Source organism: Orbicella franksi, chromosome 1, assembly GCF_964199315.1.
Source record: "Orbicella franksi chromosome 1, jaOrbFran1.1, whole genome shotgun sequence".
In the NCBI taxonomy this organism is placed as follows: domain Eukaryota; kingdom Metazoa; phylum Cnidaria; class Anthozoa; order Scleractinia; family Merulinidae; genus Orbicella; species Orbicella franksi.
Window position 1 is genome coordinate 3079548 of NC_138145.1, and position 22501 is coordinate 3102048.

At 37.9% G+C, this 22501-nt stretch overlaps 1 protein-coding gene across 1 annotated transcript; it reads left to right on the plus strand.

Annotated features, from left to right (window-relative positions):
- The first annotated feature begins 5014 nt into the window (after positions 1–5014).
- LOC145482625 (octopamine receptor beta-2R-like) lies at positions 5015–7427 on the plus strand. The gene has a single exon (XM_081461235.1). The coding sequence runs from the start codon at positions 5630–5632 to the stop codon at positions 6476–6478; it is 849 nt and encodes a 282-aa protein (XP_081317361.1). The 5' UTR covers positions 5015–5629; the 3' UTR covers positions 6479–7427.
- The last annotated feature ends 15074 nt before the right edge of the window (positions 7428–22501 follow it).

Genomic DNA, 22501 nt, shown 5'->3' on the forward strand with positions numbered 1-22501 from the left:
GTAAATAACAAAACTATATATATATGTATTGTAATATTTTTTGCACTTAATGTAGCTACGAGAGTTAAATTTTTCCGTTTTTGGTCGCCTTTTCTTTTTTGTTTTGTCTTTGTTGTTAAAGGTTAATTTTTTGCGTACCTTTTTTGTGCAGTTTTAAATGCAAATTACTTTTTTCACGTCGTGTTATCTAATCGTCTATTGTTTATTACGTAACCTCGCTAAGTTTATTCTTTTAGTTCAAAATTCCGTTTAAAAGCGTTCAGTATTGTATTCAGTCGTTGTCAGTTCCGGAGTGCCGTACAGATCTTGCAAGTAATCTCGTTTTTCCTTTCTATTTTTTGCTGTTTTTCGTATTGTTGTATTTGCAGTTTATTTAAGTTTAAGTTCGTATTCATTAATTTCTGTATTTGTTATTTTGGTTTTAAGTGAATCGTTAGAATTAAAGACGAATTCGAGACGTACAGCAGTATTATTTACACTTAGTGAGGTATTATTTCACAACATATATATATTGCAAGACCACTGTGAACACAAACTACAAAAGATTTAAAAAAACAACAAATATATGGGAAACAACGTCATTCAGGTGGTTAGATGGCCTTTGATTGGACGAGGAGATTAGAAAACCAACACAATGACGTGAAAATGTCAGTCACCATAAAAGTGGCTGTAGTTATAATTAAAAGCTAATTTAATACACCGAATGTTTGACCCTATAGGTGTTTTAGTTTAATTAAGAAGACGCATTTCTGCAACCATTTTATTTGGTTTCCAATTATCCTTCGTCAATTAAAATAAGCCATAAAAATGAGAGACTTTACTGGGGTTCTAATTAACTCATTTGGATGAATGAAAAAGAAATTGGCGAATATTTTTCAAAGGTTGTTGATTGCGGAATAGATGTTTCTTTCATTAGGATTTTGTATACCTGTCTTCAAAATTCCTAAGAGAAACACCCTACTTCATCATTCTAGATGAGCAAAGAAGGGGCTATCTTAGAATTATTCTAAAATAAATGAATACCTCGCAATGGTAGTCACTAAAGGTTTAAAAAAGCAGCGAAAAGCTAATAATCAGTTATAAAGAAACAGTCATGTATTCTTCACAAAATGCAGACAACTTACGGCATTAAAAACAGAAAACAAAAAGCAAAGAGGGCGATCTGTGTTTGAGTTAGTGTTGTCAACGTAGTTCATCTTCGTTGACGCAGGAGGCCAAATACATTGCAGAAACTGCAGAGGATTAAGGAGCGTGAACGCAATAGAACACAAAATGCTAGGCCTCGTTAATTTATAGAACTGAAAAGTTATCAAAAATTAGCTACTTTGGCAGACTTGTAGATTCAATAAGTGTTTAGCACCCGTGTCATATAGGTAACGTTCGACTGGACAAGAACAAGTTGACCATTAAAAGAAAATAGCCAACCAGCCAACCAAAATACCAAGCAACAAATCAAACTGCCACCCGGCTATCGCGTGCCTTATCAACTAGATAAGGCACGATCAAAGGTGTCGAGAAACCCGAGCGTGTTAAATCTATCGATGGAAATGGTCACCAGAAATTCAAACAATCAACCAATCAACTGGCCTGGGAACCAGCCAGTCAACCAACCAATCAGCCAGCCAATCCAAGAAACAGTTAACCAGTCGCTTAAATGACCAATCACTCAATAAATCAAACCTCTCTTGAGTCATAACAGAATCATTACTTTCGAGACGTTACTGCACTGATCATTGACCTCAACGTTAACCTTTGGCATGTTGGCTTGGATCTTCCTCCTATACAAACACAGAATAATCATGATGGAAGGTTATGTCCTGTATGCGAGACGATATTTCGAAGATTCGCGGATTTTCCCCTTGAGCTCGTGCTTCACTGAATTGCTCTTAGAAATGATTTATTCCTATGTCCTCTTCCTCATTTTTTTTCAGCTACAATGGAATCGTCTTTGTTCGGAAGACATTGTTTAAGACTAATAATTTCGTGAAACATTTCGTGAGAATTTTGTGTGTAGCATAATTATTCATCGACCCTTGTGATTCGAGCGAATAGCGTGTATAGTGTGAGCTCCATTCGAGTTGTACTCTTTTGGAGTCGTAAGCTAGTATTCGAGCTGTACGTTGAAATAAGAGTATTTTAGAGTTGTTTTTGCTATTGATTGGCGTTCCGTCCGACCAGTCTTGTTAATTTGTTCTTGATTTCCAGCTCATTCAAACATTTTCCACATCATGGCCTATCGCCATGGCCAGTGAAATGACTCACCAGGCACGTGCACAAGAACTGAGAAGACGTCTAACTGTGTTTCCCACTACACATCCTTCTTTCTCTTCATGTGTTTTAATTCTCTACAGTCACAGTAGGGCTCTACTGTTGGTAGTGGACCCATCAAGTCTACAATGAACTTTTTCCGCGTCTTTGTTGGCATGGTGTTTAGTCTTCGCAGGAGGCGCGGGTTATGGCAACAGGGGTCATATCTTGCCATCCAAAGAATTTTCTTGCAGTTTCTTTCCACAACACTTTTCATTTTCGGCTACTACACCTCATAATCTACTACATCCATCATAATCCCTTGGTGTCCAAGGAATTCGGTGCACCAGGCCCAGACCCCCCTGTCTACCTAATTGAGTTACTCATCCTCAATAGAAGCTATCTTTATCTCTTGGTTTTAACATTAGGCCGCCTTAACCTCCACCACCTCAACGTAAGTTGTTGTCTTTTTTTTTGGCAATATTTGACAGTTTATTTTATTTTATTTTTATTATTTTTTTTAACGTAAGTTTTGGTTGCAATTTCACAGTTTGGCGCTGGGTATATTCGTCAAACGACTTCGGACGTAAGACATGTTCTGCTTAGAACGTAATTGTCGCACTGCGGTATTCTTCTGAACAGGAAAGGATCTTCCTTTATTGTATTACCCACAATGCCTCATGGCCGGGTTTGCACTGGCAACTTAGATACAATCAGTATACTCTTGTCCAATTTTATACTCCGCTACTGAATATTTTGATCTTTTAACATATTATGCAGTTGATATACAAAAGGTTGTTAAACTCAACTCGAAATTCTAAAAGCTGAGAAGCACAACCATAGTTAGTAGAGGCACAACCATATTCTTGGAGTCTCAGTACTTATACGGTCAAATTAGTCACATCATTTGTTGGATTGTAAGCCTATGAGCACCAACAGTTTATACACTGCTACAGTGTGTAGCCGTAAAAGGGGCATCTTAGTAAAACCCAACGGGTGTTTTTCAGCTGATGAATTTCAAGTTTCCCAGTGACTAGTTGACGTTTGTAGGTTAATGCCTCTAATGTGTTCAAGACATTGTCTAATATGCGTTTCTTCCTTTCATCCCTCCTTAAACAACATCAGTCATAAAAACAAGAGAATTTCACCATCACTGTTAATATTACTGATTATTAAATGCTCGGGTTTCCAGCAATATGCAATAATTGCTATTACCTCATTTTAATTTGGCAAGTTAAAATATTAAAACCAAACGTGCAGGTGTCTTTAAAATATATTTACGCTATGCCATATGTCGATCGGTTTGATTTTCACACCAAGGTTGGATTCTTGGCTGGTTTCTTTCCATCCTAACGATAGCTGGAAATGGATTTATTATCTTTCTTGTTTGCAGCAAACGGCAGCTTCTCGGAAACCAACGCGTTTGTAGTTTCACTGGCAGTGGCGGACTTCTGTGTCGGGATGAGCGTTGTTCCACCAACGTTCTTCTGTGAGATAGCGATTGGGTGCAACACACAGTCTTACTGGATATCTTAGTTTAGGTGACTGTTCGGTTACGCGTCCGTGATCAACTTGTGCGTTTTGGTACTGGATAGGTCCGTAGCAATCCTCCGTAGGAAAAAAGATGGCGACTAGTACATTTACCGTACCCACAGTTCTTAGCGTACGACAACTTTGAAAACGTTTATAAAAACGTACAGAAACGTTATAAAATCTTCAAACCCGGGCTACTCAATGTCCTTTGTACAGGGACAAACATTATAAACATTTGGCTTTCTTAGTGCCTTATAGGCTGTGTTAGGTTCGCAAGGCATTGTGGTAAAATTTACAGCCGCCATCGTTTTTCCTACGGTGGATTGTCAAGCCTTTAAAATACTTGACCGTTATGACGCGCCGACGAGTAATCAAACTGTTTCCCTATCTTGGGGAATTCGAGTTTCGTTCAGTATTTTTGCAGCACTAAATTGGCGTGTTTTTAAAGTACCTCTGATATTTGACTCACTGTTTTGGATACACGTGATATTTCTTGAGTTCCATCCATGTCTGATTTTGTTATTTTGCTTTGCATCAATGTTACATGCTCTTTGCAGGCACGATCGAGCATAGTAGAATTCTTACTATAATTTACTCCAAATGATGGTTTCCAATTATTTCTTGACGTATTATTAAACTATGCGCCTGAAAAAGATCGCTCGAGTTGAATTGTCATTTAAAATTGAAGTTGCGTGCACGCGCGCAACAGTTTTTTTCAAAAATTCCAACTTTTTTAAAAGTCAAGAAACCGTAGATGTCCTTCGTTTAGACTTCTCAGGAATTTAATTATCCGTCTGCATCAAAATCTTCCTCCAAAACTTTGGAAAAACGAAAAAAAACGTCGCATTTCCTAGACGACCGCTAGCCACTGCACACCAATGGCTGATAGTGTTCAATGGCTCAGCCAATCAGATTACAGCATTTGCATTAGTATACTAGTAGAATACTACTAATATACGATAGCCACGCGTGTACATTATTGACTAGTGTATACGTATGAGCCAAAGAATTGATTGATACTTGATTTTGTGACAATAAAGAAAGGCTCTAGTAAATTTGAACTTCCATTTGATTTGGAATATCCGGTACTCATTTGCATAGTAAATCGCGCCAATAAAGTGATATATATTACCTCTTCCACGTGTGTTTAAATACACATTCTTCGTTAACGTGTTTTGTTTAAAAGTTCTTATTTCTCAGCCGTTTTGATTTACAAGAAGCTTTCCTGGGAAATGTGGAACTCAAAACTCAATGCTGTTTGTATTGAATCGCTTTGGTTAAAAGAAATGTTTGTAAAACAAGAGATATAATTAAAAATTTCATTGAAGAACTTCCTCAGCGGGGGGCGGGGGAGTGGGGGCACACCTCCTCAGACAATTTCGCTTTAAAAACTTCAAGCGTATTTTCGATAAATGCTGTCTTTTTCTTTAAGCTTAACTGCTTCAAAACAAATTAAAGGAAGTCACCAATGACGTAATGAAGGCTATAGATTACTTATTTTTCTAACCATGCACAATGATTGTGGTTATTCATTTGACTTCCTCTACGAGCGCGCAACAGGAACCAAATCCTTATCCAAATTACTTATTGGTGTAAAGTGCATGAAAACTCTTTTGTTGTTCAAGCTTGTGGGCCCCCACTACATATGCATCAATAAACTTTGCTAATATTGAGCTATCTTAACCCCACGCTTGGTCAATAACCCATCTTTATCTCATACGCTGATACGTCAAGAGAAAGTCTTAATAGAAGGTGAACAGGTGGCTTTGAAATGTATTAAGTTTCAGAAATTATTGTTTTCACATCGGTGTTTAGAAGTTTCTCAAACTAACAGCTTGTGGCCGGGATTATGGAAACCTGGTTTTGGATTCTTGGTTGGTTTCTTTCCATCCTAACGATAGCTGGAAATGGATTTATTATCTTTCTTGTTTGCAGCAAACGGCAGCTTCGCACCAAAACCAACGCGTTTGTGGTTTCACTGGCAGTGGCAGACTTCTCTGTCGGGATGAGCGTTGTTCCATCAATTTTCTTCTGTGAGATGGCAACTGGGTGCAAGCGACAACTTTCCTGGATAAGTTCTCTAAGGTTGCTGTTCAGCTACGCCTCAGTGATGAACTTGTGCAGCTTAGTAGTGGATAGATACATTGCAGTTGTCAAGCCTTTCAAATACCTGACCTTCATGAAGCGCCGCCGTGTAATTCAAATGGTTTCCTTATCTTGGGCAATCCCACTCGCCCATAGAATTGTTTTCTCACTGAACTTTTTTATTTTAAAAAACCCTCATTTCTGGGACTCTCTGAATTGGGTAACGGTGATATTTTTTGAGCTTCTCCCCTGTTTTATTTTGATAGCGAGCTTCGCATTCATGTTACAAGTTCTTTGTAAGCACGAGCGTGCCGCCCGCTCCAGAGCAAGACAGTTACGTTTCAACCATCATCGCGTTTCTTTTAAAATTCAAGAAAAATCCGCGGTCAAAATAACAGCAGTTGTTATAGGCTTGTTTGTACTGTGTTACGGACTTTATATTCGCTGTTCGTTAGTATTTATTTTCAAACTCGGAGTATGTAATGATCAGGAATATAAACTACCTCTGTTAGTTTTAAACTCCGCCATTAATCCTGTAGCTTACGCTTTCTTCAAGAGAGACATTAAGAAGGAGATTAAAAGACGTCTATGGTGTACTATCGTAGAAGAGTGAAATGAAATTGAACATATTGATAATGGCGATTGCCAACCCAATTATATTTCGTGACGAGTTTTGTTTTTCCAATCCGCAGCCAGAATTGCTATATTTCTTATAAGTTTAAGTTGAATAGGACAAAAACTGTGTAATCGTCTCAACTTGTCTTTTAGTTAATGTACCCGAGACGACAAGGATAAAATTGAACCAGGATTGTGTGAGCGAATCCTATCAGAAGTTGAAGAACTTCAAAGAATTCGTCTTTTTGTTTAACCGAATGAAGACTGTAATTAACTTAGCTATAGACACTGATATACAAGACGTTTAATCTAGTTCTTTGAAGAGAGCCGTCAGTGGTGAGGTCGGGATTAGAGACGTTTTTTTGTTTGTTTGTTTGTTCGTTTTTCAGGCGATTTTACAAAATAGAAAATAAAATACGTGTTGTATAGTAAGGTGCTAGTGATTGGTTGGGTCTGTCTGGTCTATATGACAAGTATATCAATATATTTGTCTTTCCCTCGAAGTTTTAACCAATTATGTGCAATCATACACAGAGATGGCATTTCTTTGGGTACACACACAAGTTTATCAGGGTTATGTGCTGCTGAAACATGCTTCAAATATAAGTGATCCTAGCGCTTCGCTTTTTTTTTTTTATTATTATTTTTTCTTTCGTATCACTATACTGACTTGTTATGTATTCGCTACTTATTGTTGCTTGGCCATATATTCTGACAGGTACAACAAACTTCAAAAAATACTTAGAGCGAGAAGACATATGCAAAACAGTTCCTTTTAAGGTGGTCGACTGCCGTTTGATTGGTCTAGGAGACCAGAAATCCAATATTGAGACATTAACATGGAAAACGAAACTTCTGTGTATCAAGTGGCTATCGTTCTGTGTTGCTAAAACCAAATATTATGAATTTGCAGGCAGCTGCTATTACGGTTGTATTTGAGCTTTAGCAACTCGCATCTGGATCATTTTGTTTGCATTTAAAATCAATCATTTAAAAAGTCATAATAAATTAAGTGCAAAAAAAAATTATTTCACGGAAAGCAACAGGTTCAAAGGTCCCACAAGCAAGGCAATGGAGACTTGGCTATGTAAGCCCTCTTTGAGGAAACAATGGCTTCGAATGGGCCAACATCTATGACACTATTTTAGTTCGTCATTAACATTCACAGTTTTTGTGGGATTATGCCACATGTGGCATGTGTGTGGTTATGTGAAGACATGATTGATCATCGCAGTTATGCACACAAATTAAGCAGCTGTGAAATTAAAGCCTGAAAAAAAAAAAAAAAAAAGAAAAAGAAAAAAATCAGGCCTGAACGGGATTTTTCAGGCTTTAATTCCACAGCTGCTTAAGTTGAGTGCATAACTGCGATAATCAATCATGTCTTCATATCTTTTTCCGCAGTCCAAATATATGCTCTTTCATATATTCATTTGTATTATGCAATGTACTGCCTAATCCCACATAGCCGGCGACTATCTTGAGGGTTTGAAGACGTGATGTCACGTGACAGATCTCTGTGAGCATGGGTAGCCTGAGAGATAGACCGGGTACTAGTATTTCGCGTGATTGTTTTCGAGTAAGGCGACCATTGCTACATCTGTATTTTTCAATTGCTTTGTCGTGCTGCTTTGTTATTGGAAATTAACTGCACTGTCCTCGCGAAAAGCTTATATTACGAGATTCCTCGTTTCCTCGTTTCAATACTCTTTGTTATTTCATTCAGGTGTTGCTGAGCAAGTTTTCTCGTCGATTCAGAGGTTGTTTTGCTCACGCAAGCCAATAGATATCCAGGCTCGGCTCGGCTCGTGCGGTTTGCACCGAAGCTAATACGCTTTCGCAAGGCCACCTTGCGTTGCAGGTTGCACCACACAAGGTTTCACAAGCCAGTATCTCACAAGTATTTAACAAGTATTTCACAAGCCAGTATTTCTCGGCCTGGACTATCAGTTCGGGTTGCACCACACACTGAAAGAGCCATTGTTTGTTAGATATACATGGATATTAACCGCGAGTATCGGAACATCAATAGGACATTTCAGGGTTGGTTTGGCTCTGTTTTAAAACGAGCCTTCGTGCGAAACCATTCGTATGAAAATGAGTTCTGCCTACAGGTCCATTTTCGTGCAAATCAAACTTATTTTCATAAGAAAGGCTTTGCACGGAGACTCGTCCTGAAACAGAGGCACAAGGTAACTCGGAAATGGCCAATAGACTGAACTATACCGGTTCAGTATCGGATGTCACAACAATTTCGTCAAAGCCAAGGATGCCTTATCACTTGTTCGATGACGATTTTGGAATATGATGCTTATGATGTTTTATTTAAATTTGTTTTACTTGCATAATTTCTGTGCTATTTTTGCTAGCAAATAAAACGTTAGGAATCAATGCAGAAGTAAATAGTGCAGGCGCTTATATCGTTTTAGATTACGTAACTACGCGTGTTGCATTAAAACAGGGGCCATAATCGATTATGGCTCCTGATTAAAACTGAAACTTTTATCGTTTGCTTTTCGGTCAGAGTTCATTGATAGTAAATTAAAAAATAACCAACAGAACTTAGCATTGACTGTAATATCGCATTTGACGGTAGTATTGAGAAGTACGGGCTGAGCCTGAACTATGAAATTTTGCAAACCAAAGCGAATTTCTCTTTGGGCGAGCTTGAAGATTTTCATGAACGCAAATCGAATGGGAGCTTTAAAATTGCCTCCAAGCTAAAATTTAACTTTGTTGTTTTGCTTACGTTTTGAATTCATGCTGAGTTTACGTGTTGGCGGGGGTTGATTGATCAAAACATGACGTAACAGTCATGCACCTTCAATTAGAAGAAACGCTTTGAAGAATAAACAATTCAAGTTTGCAACTATTGTTTTTGACGGGCTAGAAGATTTTAGGTATTTTTTCAAGAACCCAAATCGATTCCGAGCTTTAAATTTTTGCCTTAAGTAAGTAAGAACTTTACTTAAATGTCAATGTATTTAGCCCATGTGGGCTAATTGGGGACACTTAAAAATTTTCATTAATAGTATTATAAAATTCTCTTAAAAATTAAAATTGAAATATTGGCAAACAATGAAAGGAAATAAAAGAGTATATGTTGTCCTGAGAAACGCCTTAATTATAATGTTATATTAATTAAAGTTTGAACATTCTAAAATTCTATATTAATGTATATTTTCGAGTTTATTCTTTTGTTTGCTTTTTGGGTTTATTTTTAGTAGGTATCATGTCACACAATAGTCAGGGATAGTCTGACAGGTAGACTGGTACTAGTAATTTCAACTGATTGGAGCCATTGCTACAGTTTAGGACGTAATCGCTGCCAGTTCTTGCCATACTGCGTTGTCACTGTACGTCTTTGCTCAGCTTTTTGGCCTCACTTGGTCGCAGTTTTCAAGGTAATTATTTTCCATTTTTCAACCGTTCTGTCGTGCTGTGTTGTTTCTTCCTTTCATTGGATGTTAAATTGGCGTTTTGTTGTCAATAGTCTTCTCGCCTTCGGTTCTGTTTTGTTGAATCAAAAGAAAACATCAACTGAGCAGTCAGTGCTCTGAGCAGACATTGAGCAACATGACCATGGCTTGTTGTCACAAAATAAATGCATCAAGTATTTTTTTAGCTCGGCGGCCATTGTGCCGCAAAATAACGGTATCGAGTTTTTAAAGGAGAAGGTCACTCCAAAAGACGTATATTTTTTGTCAACTCTAATAAAAACCTTGCACTAAGTTTAGCCACCCACCGAAGTTTCAGCAGGTTTTCCTTATGAAATTTATCTCCAAAGAAGCCCAAACTTCGAACATCGTTCCCGCCATTTTGAACAGTACTCAGCACCCAGGCTGCGTTTTCGTGACGTCAATCCGTCCGAGAGATTTTGTTCAAATGATTTCCGACAAGCCTTTTAACTTCCACTCTGGGTACGTTATGGCTGCTCTTGAACCATATCATTTTGATAATCGCTTGAAAAAATAGTTTTGCTGACCTTGTGAAGGATACCGATTCTGTTGCCGGTTTTTCTCCTTACCTCCAATTTCGAGTCGGACGGAATGACGTCACTTAGAGCTTCTTTCGAGACGAATTTCTTCAGGATAGCGGGCACTTCAGAGGCTGAAACTTCGGTGGGTGGAAAAGCTGAATGTTTAATTGCTATAGGGAGACAAAAAGTAAGCTTTTTGGAGTGACCTTCTCCTTTAAGCGAATTACTTCGGCGACCATACCGTGTCACAAAATTAATTTGCCGTGTTATTTAGCTCAGCGGCCACTGTGTCACGAATTAAATTTGCCGAGTTGTTTCATAGCTCGGCAGCTATTGTGCCATTCCATCATGATACGTGACTTCGACACATTACAATTTATTGAGTTGCGGTTTGAGGATTTGTTAACAATAAGATTTTCCAGTGTCCTTTTGATTTCATATGTATTACATTATACAGACTATGCCAACTGACTAGCAATGATGTTTGAAAATAAGATAATTTGGTTTTATCAACTGGGTTGATAATGTGAATTGGCCTCCGTAAAGAGATTCGAAAGCTGACGTTTCGAGCTTTAGCCCTTTGTCGGAGCGAATCGAGGAATTGTGGGTTTTGTGTGGTTTATATACAGAAAGATGGAGCTACGCTATTGGCTGGTGCACGGTAACGTGAAAAAGAACAGAATAAGTTAGTTGAATGAAAAGCGTTCGTTGATACCGTGAGGATAAGAGTGCTGATTTGAAAAAAATTTTGTTCTAGAGTTTTGCGGCTTTCCGTGCTTCCTTGATGTAGGGAAAGGCCGCAGACTGCCATATGTTGCTTAGAATGATTGGGGAGATTAAAGTGTCTCGCGACCGGTTTAGATGCGTTTTTGTCGTCTTTCTCTACGTCACGAAGGTGTTCTCGGAATCGGTCGCCTAATCGTCTCCCTAATCGTCTCTGCTAATTAAGCACAGTTAAGTTGCCATTTGAGGACTTGCTACCAATGAGATTTTCCAATGTCCTTTTGATTTCATTTGGCATCAAGGAAAAACTATCAAGGGACTAGCAATGTTGTTTAAAACGATCAGCGAGCGAGGAATCATGGCGGACGGACGTGGTCTCCGCGCTCTGTGATTCCTTAGTTGAGAAGAGCCATACCTGGCCATTTAGGCTCGCTCAAATGCAACCAGTGATGACTTTTTAACATCAATACTCCGGCTAATTGCAAATAGTTGTTGTTTGCTGCTTGTACTCATGTTAAAGCGTTCGGAACGTTCGTCAAGTTCAAGCTCCGCCGACAGACCAACTCTGAAATGAGACAAACAGAAGAGCGAGGAAATGGAGGGAAACCAGGAGACCGACTCGCTTATCTCTATGGAAATACTCCTCCATAAATCAATCGCCATAGAATCTTGTATGGAAGACAATTTCTCCAATCTACACACACAGTTCTCTGAACTTACGTGTGAATTCAAACATGAAATCAATGTCGTCAGATCAACACTGAATGAACTAGAGAAATCTGTGACGCGTGGGCAAGCATCGAGGACCTACAGCAAGAGTCCAAAGCCCTCAAAGATTCAAAAAGCACTCACCAAAATATGATCGACGAGCAAACTGCGGAAATTCAAGGTCTAAAGGCCGATCTGAAAAAGCTTCAAGCCGAGAACGAGAAGCTTAAACCCACTTTGAAAGAAGCCCAGGAGAACCTCGTCGCCCTTGAGAACTATACGAGACGAGAAAACTTGCGTTTCATGAATATCCCCGAAAGTCGAGGCGAAAACTGCCAGGATATCATTTATGATGTTCTAGAAAATGATCTCAAAATGAACGCCGAGGAGATTCGATTCCACGCTGTTCACGGCGTTGGCAAACCACGGCAAAACAATGGCGCTACTCCTCCTCGTCCTCGCCAGATCATCGCAAGATTTGTTGTGAGAGAAGACAGGGAAGCTGTAACAGTCGATTTTTGAATTCTGTTTCAAGACTGTTGGTACCAAAAAACAAATGAAACAATAACGTTATCCATAAGCCATATACTCTACGGCTGGCATGAGAGGACAAAGCATTGGCAAGGCCTAAATTATTTTCTACTGATAGCCAAATATTGCATTTTCTGCACAAGCCTTCGCGGAACTCTGTTAGATTTTCCAAACTTTCTTTTGTTCGTTCCCGGAAAACTTGAAATTCTTAAAGAGATCGCGACTGCAGAAAGAGCACTTCCAAAATTCTATCGCACGTGGGCTTTTTTACTTTAATTTTATATGCTGCTAATATTTATGGTTAATTAATATTTAATCTCATATTTATTATATAACTGTAAGCTTGTACATATAGGAAAAAAAAACTACGTAAATATGTCATGTGTCATTGTAAAATAACAATCAAAAAGAAAGGATGGGAATAGTGTAAGAATAGTACCGTAATTGACAGTGTGTAAGGTGTAAGTAACCAGTATTGCAAGTACCGTAAGTAAGTTTTTAAGTATTGTTATTAGTATAAGTATGTAGTATTGTAGTAATGTATTTTAGTGTACTGTTAAAAAAAAAAAATGAAATGTCTATATATATATATATATATATATATATATATATATATATATATATAATAAACAATGGTAGCAAGACTTCAATTCATCGTTTTATTGCGACAACGCTGTTTCGTATGGTCAAAGGATGACCACACTCATCAGGCAATATCAACGAATGACCGTTAAATTACACAAGCTGGCAATTAAAAGCTAACTTTAGGTTGCTATGAGATATAAAAACAGTTGCTATGATATGGAAAAACAGATGCTATATAACATTGAAAAATCTCGTGTTGCTAAAAGATTGCGTTACTTGCTCACAAAGTTCTTGAGTAGGTATCTGTTTCTGTGGGGGCACGCACTTGCTAGTTCGTTTCGCTTGTTCAAAGTACACAAACTCTTCTTACAGATGATCACGAATTTTTCAAAAAGACATAAATTACATTTGTTAGTATCATTAAGCAGTGCAGACCTTATAGCAACATTACTAACAAATGTAATTTATGTCTTTTTGAAAGGTTATTGTAATTTATTATTCACTTGCACTGCAACTGATGAAGGTCTTTGACCGAAACGTTTATTTTTATTAAATTTTTAAACCTTTTTTTAGATTTCTTAGATTTTTTACTCTATATATATATTTTTTTTTCGCTCGAAGTTGTCCGTCCTCGTTTTCCACAATTGCCTATATATATATATATATATATATATATATATATATATATATATATATATATATATATATATATATATAGGCAGAATAATATGGTTTTCCAAACGATGACTTCCAGTAGAAGGATCAAAAGATACCGTGCTTCAATGTGAATTTTAGTTAAAGTGCCACTGAAACGAAATTTTCTTATGTGAGATTTTTGCTTAGTAATAAAGTTTCAACCTTACTTCGAAACACTGCGGACTTTTTTTTCGCATACGGTAAGCGAAAACTGCTTTTTCAGCCGTTCGAAGTTGGCTGGTTAAGCCCAAAATTGGCGGCCATCTTGGCGCGGCCAAAACAGCCTAGTGACGTCACTGGTTGTATTACTCTCATGCTGCGCTGAAAATTTAGAGTGATTATGGGAGAAGAGAATACTGTTCGAAGCCCCCCAAAAAACATCTTAAGGACATCTCAGAGCTGTAAAGCAGATAATCACAGTAGCCTTAGACAAGAAGAGGTGGAGAGTCGATCCTGGGGCTTTTCAGTCTATTTAATTGGATATTTGCAGGATATTTTATGTAAGCAAGCAAACGAGTGGGAGTTCTTAGATCGCAAAATGATCGGGACTCTTGGTGAAATGGCCACCACTCAATTAAACAATACCTACACTCATAAAGTAAAAAAGACATGAAAACAAGAGAAAGCGGCTTTTGAAATTATTATCCGGACTGCTGCTGCACGAATCGCAGCAACAACGCTTCGAGTTTCGAGTCGCTTCGCTTCGAGGAAACCGGACGCTTTGTGAGTTTCACCGCGGACGAGATTGTGCTACAGTGACCTTTAGTCCAGTTGCATCTGTTACATCCTACAAGTTATCAAATCAGCAACAATTTAAGAAACCCTCTTCTTTTATGTGAGGGAGCGAATTTAAACTATAAAGGTAAACTAAGCTGCCATGACCCTACAGGTATGTTTTCAGGAAACGAGAGAAAGCGTGACAATGTCGACGGCGAAAGGTGATATATGCAAATTAGTTCAAATTCTGTTTAATAAACCTTCGAAAGGAGTGTAAACAAGTGACGTTTTAACGAATTGCTTTGAATTTGGATACCATTAAATGAAGATCATAGACATAAGTATGTGCTAAAGAACTCAAAGTAATCCATCGACCGTGAAATATTGCAATTGGGAGATACGTGTAAAAGAGAAGCGAAATTCGCGCTTTGTTTACACTGATACGTATGCGACGATAAAGCAAACCCTGCTGCGGATCACAATTTTCAAAGACACATTTTGTCTACCACAAGAACTCTCACTTATTAGTATCATGAAAAGATGCCCTCTGTGTACAAAGAAGTACTCGACTCAAAGCTTGTGGACCGTTAATAACTTCGTGATTATGCGGATGGCTGATGCGCTTACGGCTTTTACTGCAGTAAAGTTGCCGAGGATATATTCGAACCTTGTGTAATAGAACTTAGATAAACGTGAGAATCCAAATTTCAGAACCAGGCTGAAAACAGACGACTAAATATCGTGTTTAGGCTTTAGGACGTGATATAAAAGTTGCCACACTCGTCTTCGAAATCTCCAATCGAGTACTCAAAATGTTCGAAAAGTAACTGAGCTGTTCTAATCTGTAGCATTTATTTTGGTGAATCTACACTCTTTGGCGCCCTCCAACGTTCATGATATGTATTTCCTGTCAAGACTGGACAGAAATTACAAGGTAGAAAACTAGCAGGTATCGACAATATGAAAAATAGACTTGAATAAATCAAGTGAAAACAAGAGAGAATCTATAGCGCTTCTTGCGTGAATACAACCAGTGACGTCACAAGGTCCTTAAATTCGGTTCCAGAGCCCGGACACAGTTTTGCTCCAAAAAGTCGATTTCAGCAGCTAAAAAAAGCACTTTCCGTTAGGATTTGACAGAAATAAAGTTCACCATTATTTTAAGCACGTTTGAAACTACAAATTGGGGTAATAAAAGAGAGTACGAAAATTTCGTTTCAGTGGCGCTTTAAGTGTAAGATGAGGCTTCATGAAGCAAACTTCTAACTGTTCCGGCTTTTAATGCGACGTTTCGGCTTTCGGCCTTCTTCAGATTGGAACAATATTTACAAGTTAAAAAATAAAACGTTAAAAATCCTAGTAAGTTTACAGATTTGCATGTATATATATAAGATCAGAAAAATGTAAATATAATTACATAATGCTAAACAACCTGAAATAATAGATTACATAACAAGCTATTGTCAACTTACAAGAACGCGCCGGGTGATAAGATTACAACAATGTATCTGCGAGCGCTTTAATTACTAAGTGTATAATAGTAAGTCTAATTCTGTATTGTAACAAGCTAATGGCAACTTACAAGAACGCGCAAGTGATGAGATTACAACAATGTATCTGCGAGCGCCTTAATTACTAAGTGTATAAGTGTATAATAGTCAGTCTAATTATGTATTGTAACGGACGCGATTTTTGGATCTAAATTCCCGTCTTTTATTAAGACCATGAGGGCTGAGTGTAAATAGCTGGGAGGTCCAATAGGCCTCTCTGGTTAATAACAACTTATCAATATACGCAGCAACCCCCTGGCTAGTAATTTGTTCGATGACGATAAAATTAATTTCGGAAATTTCGTGCCTAGTACAATTAAAATGGACTGCAAGCTCACACGTCTTTTTGTTGGTGAGCATGGATGATTTGTGATTGCGAAAACGTACTTTAAATTCTGTTGTGGTGGAACCTACATACTGCAATTTGCATTTATTGCACGAGGCCAAGTAAACAACATTTTTGGAAGAGCAAGACAATTTTTGCTTTATCTTGTAGACTCGGCCTGTGGAAAAGCTTTTAAATTTGGAATCTTGAATTAAAAAATTTTTGCAAAGGTCACAACGAGTACAACATTTGAAGCACCCTCCCATTTCGTTCTCTGCCTGGTTTGCCCCGTTGTCGCCACGAAATTTAGATGGTGCTAAAATATCTTTGAGATTTTTGGTACGGCGATATGCTGGAAAAATCGATTTAGATGGAAAAATTTCAAGTAATTCGGGCGACGATCTCAGAAGATGAGCATGTTTCTTGATAACTCTCTGAATATCAGGCAGGATAGGATTGTAGTCAAGAACTAACGGGAAAACTCTCTTGACAGGCTTGGCTTTTTTCTTAAGCAATTCTGATCTCTCAATACTAAGCGCTTTGTCGAATTGTTTGTCCACTAAAGCTGCATTATAGCCCTGGGACTTAAGATACCCTTTGTATTCAGCACACCTCACACAATTGTTGGTCTGGAGACAAATTTCAATAGCCTGTACAATGCAATCGGTTGAAAAATTTGTCTCCAGACCAACAATTGTCAATTTTCTGGAAAAAATTTTGTGCAAAAACACGGTACAGCCATGGGGCCCAAAAACGCTTGTAGTTATGCCGCAATGGGTTTGATTGATGAGAAAGCTAAATCTGAAGGTGCCGTGAAACCCATGTTATGGTGGCGCTATAGAGATGATGTTTTCGATATTTGGCCACATGGTTTACCTAAATTGTTAGAGTTTACTGAATACATCAATTCTCTTTATCCCACCATCAAGTTTGAGCTGGTTTATTCGGAGCATACCCTCAATGTCTTGGATCTCACTTTGCACCTCCAGGAAGGTTTTATTAAGACAGATATTTATGCTAAACCTACAGATAGTCACCTTTATTTACCTTTTTCAAGTTCTCATCCGGCACATTGTAAAAGGGCTATTCCCTATGGGGTTGCTCTACGAATTAGACGTAATTGTTCCTCTGACGATTTTCTTAACAAGAGGTGTGCTGAATACAAAGGGTATCTTAAGTCCCAGGGCTATAATGCAGCTTTAGTGGACAAACAATTCGACAAAGCGCTTAGTATTGAGAGATCAGAATTGCTTAAGAAAAAAGCCAAGCCTGTCAAGAGAGTTTTCCCGTTAGTTCTTGACTACAATCCTATCCTGCCTGATATTCAGAGAGTTATCAAGAAACATGCTCATCTTCTGAGATCGTCGCCCGAATTACTTGAAATTTTTCCATCTAAATCGATTTTTCCAGCATATCGCCGTACCAAAAATCTCAAAGATATTTTAGCACCATCTAAATTTCGTGGCGACAACGGGGCAAACCAGGCAGAGAACGAAATGGGAGGGTGCTTCAAATGTTGTACTCGTTGTGACCTTTGCAAAAATTTTTTAATTCAAGATTCCAAATTTAAAAGCTTTTCCACAGGCCGAGTCTACAAGATAAAGCAAAAATTGTCTTGCTCTTCCAAAAATGTTGTTTACTTGGCCTCGTGCAATAAATGCAAATTGCAGTATGTAGGTTCCACCACAACAGAATTTAAAGTACGTTTTCGCAATCACAAATCATCCATGCTCACCAACAAAAAGACGTGTGAGCTTGCAGTCCATTTTAATTGTACTAGGCACGAAATTTCCGAAATTAATTTTATCGTCATCGAACAAATTACTAGCCAGGGGGTTGCTGCGTATATTGATAAGTTGTTATTAACCAGAGAGGCCTATTGGACCTCCCAGCTATTTACACTCAGCCCTCATGGTCTTAATAAAAGACGGGAATTTAGATCCAAAAATCGCGTCCGTTACAATACATAATTAGACTGACTATTATACACTTATACACTTAGTAATTAAGGCGCTCGCAGATACATTGTTGTAATCTCATCACTTGCGCGTTCTTGTAAGTTGCCATTAGCTTGTTACAATACAGAATTAGACTTACTATTATACACTTAGTAATTAAAGCGCTCGCAGATACATTGTTGTAATCTTATCACCCGGCGCGTTCTTGTAAATTGACAATAGCTTGTTATGTAATCTATTATTTCAGGTTGTTTAGCATTATGTAATTATATTTACATTTTTCTGATCTTATATATATACATGCAAATCTGTAAACTTACTAGGATTTTTAACGTTTTATTTTTTAACTTGTAAATATTGTTCCAATCTGAAGAAGGCCGAAAGCCGAAACGTCGCATTAAAAGCCGGAACAGTTAGAAGTTTGCTTGATGACGCCTCATCTTACACTTAACTAAAATTCACATTGAAGCACGGTATCTTTTGATCCTTCTACTGGAAGTCATCGTTTGGAAAACCATATTATTCTGCTTATATATATATATATATATATATATATATATATATATATATATATATATATATATATATAGGCAATTGTGGAAAACGAGGACGGACAACTTCGAGCGAAAAAAAAATATATATATTCAGTAAAAAATCTAAGAAATCTAAAAAAAGGTTTAAAAATTTAATAAAAATAAACGTTTCGGTCAAAGACTTTCATCAGTTGCAGTGCAAGTGAATAATAAATTACAATAACCTTAAATAAGTTTACAGTATAAAAAATGACATCATATTACAAAGAAGATTACATAACCGGGCGTGGTAACACATGAAAACGAAAAAATTAACCAATGATAAACAATCGGTGATTACTAAGCGAGATACTATGACAATGCGGTACAAAACTCAAAAGACACAAACCAAATAAGAATAAATAATCGAATATAATACAAATAAGATTAATATCAAAAAAGTAACGCGATTCGTCGAGTCAGCCGAAAGTGTGAAGGGACCCGCGTGTAAAATATTCAATGTTCAAAAAAGGCGGTCCCAAAATCCCCAAACAAAGCCCTTGAAACTATGCCGCGGCAAGGCACAACAGGCGCCCTAAACAGGGCCCTTAAACAACAATAATGTAATAAATTCCCCGATGGGGGCCCCTGAGAAAGCCTAGCGCTAACAAAGCTAACAAGATCCAAGGTCAGGGCCTTTGAACACCTGAACTAAGATAACCGCCAAATTTGCAAGTTATTTTTGCGCTAATTGTAGTTTATTCTTTTTTTCGAGTGGAATTCCTGACGTTTGTTCAAGCCAAAAGGTGCCAGAGAGAACAACTGTGCACTCCAATATGCCTCTTTAGTGATTAAAAGCTTTTCGATGTTACTTGTATTGTTTGCATTTATCTGCACTTGATCAATACACTGGAAAGAAAAGTCGTTTAAGTCGTGCGGTGTTCTGTTGAAATGCACCGCTACCTCACAAGTCTTTTTCTTGGTCAGCATAGCAGACTTGTGGTTGCGAAATCTAACTCTAAAATCTGTTGTTGTAGAGCCAATGTATTGTAAGTTACATTTCTTACACGAAGCCAAATAAATGATATTTTTTGAATCACAGGAAAGTTTCAATCGTATCTTATAGCTCTTGCCTGTTTGAAAACTTTGGAAAGAATTTGATTCAACAAAGTAGTTGCGACAGAGATCACATCTTGTTCTTTTGCATTTAAAGCAACCCTTAACCTCAACAACCTCTTCAATCTTAGTGTTAGAGCCATAACGAGATGGCGCTAACAACTCCTTAAGGTTTTTAGATCTTCGAAAAGAGGCTATGATGGAATTTGGCGGAAAAAATTCTTTTAATTTGGGGTTGGATTCCAAAATACCTAGGTGTTTTCTGATGATGCGACCAACATCAGGTAAATTTGGATTAAATGTTGTTACAAATGGAAACAATTTCTTCTCAGCTTTGGCACGAGTTCTAAGTAAGTCAGTTCTAGATGTAGTTAAGGCTTTAGAAAATTGATCTTCCACTAGTTTTGTGGGATAACCCTGATTGACTAGATAACCCTTGTATTCAGTTGTTCTCTCGGCAAGAAATACTTGTTCAGAGCAGTTTCTCTGTAACCTAGTTGCTATGCCATAAGGGATAGCCTTGAAAACGTGTTTGGGGTGAGCACTTGATGGTGGAAGATACAAGTGGCTATCAGTTGGCTTTGAATAAACGTCTGTCTGGATGAAACCCCCGATGAGATGTAAAGTTAAATCTAGCACGTGAAGCTCGCGTTCAGAAAAAACTAATTCAAGTTTAATGGTAGGATATAGGGAATTTATAAAGTCAGTAAACTCATGCAGTGCAGGAAGGCCTTGTTGCCAGAGATCAAAAACATCGTCACGGTATCGCCACCATAAAGTGGAAGCTGGTTTTCTCTGGCATTCAGTGCACTGAATGCCAGAGAAAACCAGCTTCCATCCACTAATTGCATTTTAGAAGCAGTAGAAATTTGTTTGAAGAGCAATCACTCGGTTTTTAAGGAAAACTTTTTCCTACAAATTCATGGCACAGCCATGGGCCCAAAGAACGCCTGTAGTTACGCGGATCTTGCCATGGGGGAAATAGATTATCAAGCTAAATTTTCTGGCCCCATAAAGCCGACTTTATGGTGGCGATACCGTGACGATGTTTTTGATCTCTGGCAACAAGGCCTTCCTGCACTGCATGAGTTTACTGACTTTATAAATTCCCTATATCCTACCATTAAATTTGAATTAGTTTTTTCTGAACGCGAGCTTCACGTGCTAGATTTAACTTTACATCTCATCGGGGGTTTCATCCAGACAGACGTTTATTCAAAGCCAACTGATAGCCACTTGTATCTTCCACCATCAAGTGCTCACCCCAAACACGTTTTCAAGGCTATCCCTTATGGCATAGCAACTAGGTTACAGAGAAACTGCTCTGAACAAGTATTTCTTGCCGAGAGAACAACTGAATACAAGGGTTATCTAGTCAATCAGGGTTATCCCACAAAACTAGTGGAAGATCAATTTTCTAAAGCCTTAACTACATCTAGAACTGACTTACTTAGAACTCGTGCCAAAGCTGAGAAGAAATTGTTTCCATTTGTAACAACATTTAATCCAAATTTACCTGATGTTGGTCGCATCATCAGAAAACACCTAGGTATTTTGGAATCCAACCCCAAATTAAAAGAATTTTTTCCGCCAAATTCCATCATAGCCTCTTTTCGAAGATCTAAAAACCTTAAGGAGTTGTTAGCGCCATCTCGTTATGGCTCTAACACTAAGATTGAAGAGGTTGTTGAGGTTAAGGGTTGCTTTAAATGCAAAAGAACAAGATGTGATCTCTGTCGCAACTACTTTGTTGAATCAAATTCTTTCCAAAGTTTTCAAACAGGCAAGAGCTATAAGATACGATTGAAACTTTCCTGTGATTCAAAAAATATCATTTATTTGGCTTCGTGTAAGAAATGTAACTTACAATACATTGGCTCTACAACAACAGATTTTAGAGTTAGATTTCGCAACCACAAGTCTGCTATGCTGACCAAGAAAAAGACTTGTGAGGTAGCGGTGCATTTCAACAGAACACCGCACGACTTAAACGACTTTTCTTTCCAGTGTATTGATCAAGTGCAGATAAATGCAAACAATACAAGTAACATCGAAAAGCTTTTAATCACTAAAGAGGCATATTGGAGTGCACAGTTGTTCTCTCTGGCACCTTTTGGCTTGAACAAACGTCAGGAATTCCACTCGAAAAAAAGAATAAACTACAATTAGCGCAAAAATAACTTGCAAATTTGGCGGTTATCTTAGTTCAGGTGTTCAAAGGCCCTGACCTTGGATCTTGTTAGCTTTGTTAGCGCTAGGCTTTCTCAGGGGCCCCCATCGGGGAATTTATTACATTATTGTTGTTTAAGGGCCCTGTTTAGGGCGCCTGTTGTGCCTTGCCGCGGCATAGTTTCAAGGGCTTTGTTTGGGGATTTTGGGACCGCCTTTTTTGAACATTGAATATTTTACACGCGGGTCCCTTCACACTTTCGGCTGACTCGACGAATCGCGTTACTTTTTTGATATTAATCTTATTTGTATTATATTCGATTATTTATTCTTATTTGGTTTGTGTCTTTTGAGTTTTGTACCGCATTGTCATAGTATCTCGCTTAGTAATCACCGATTGTTTATCATTGGTTAATTTTTTCGTTTTCATGTGTTACCACGCCCGGTTATGT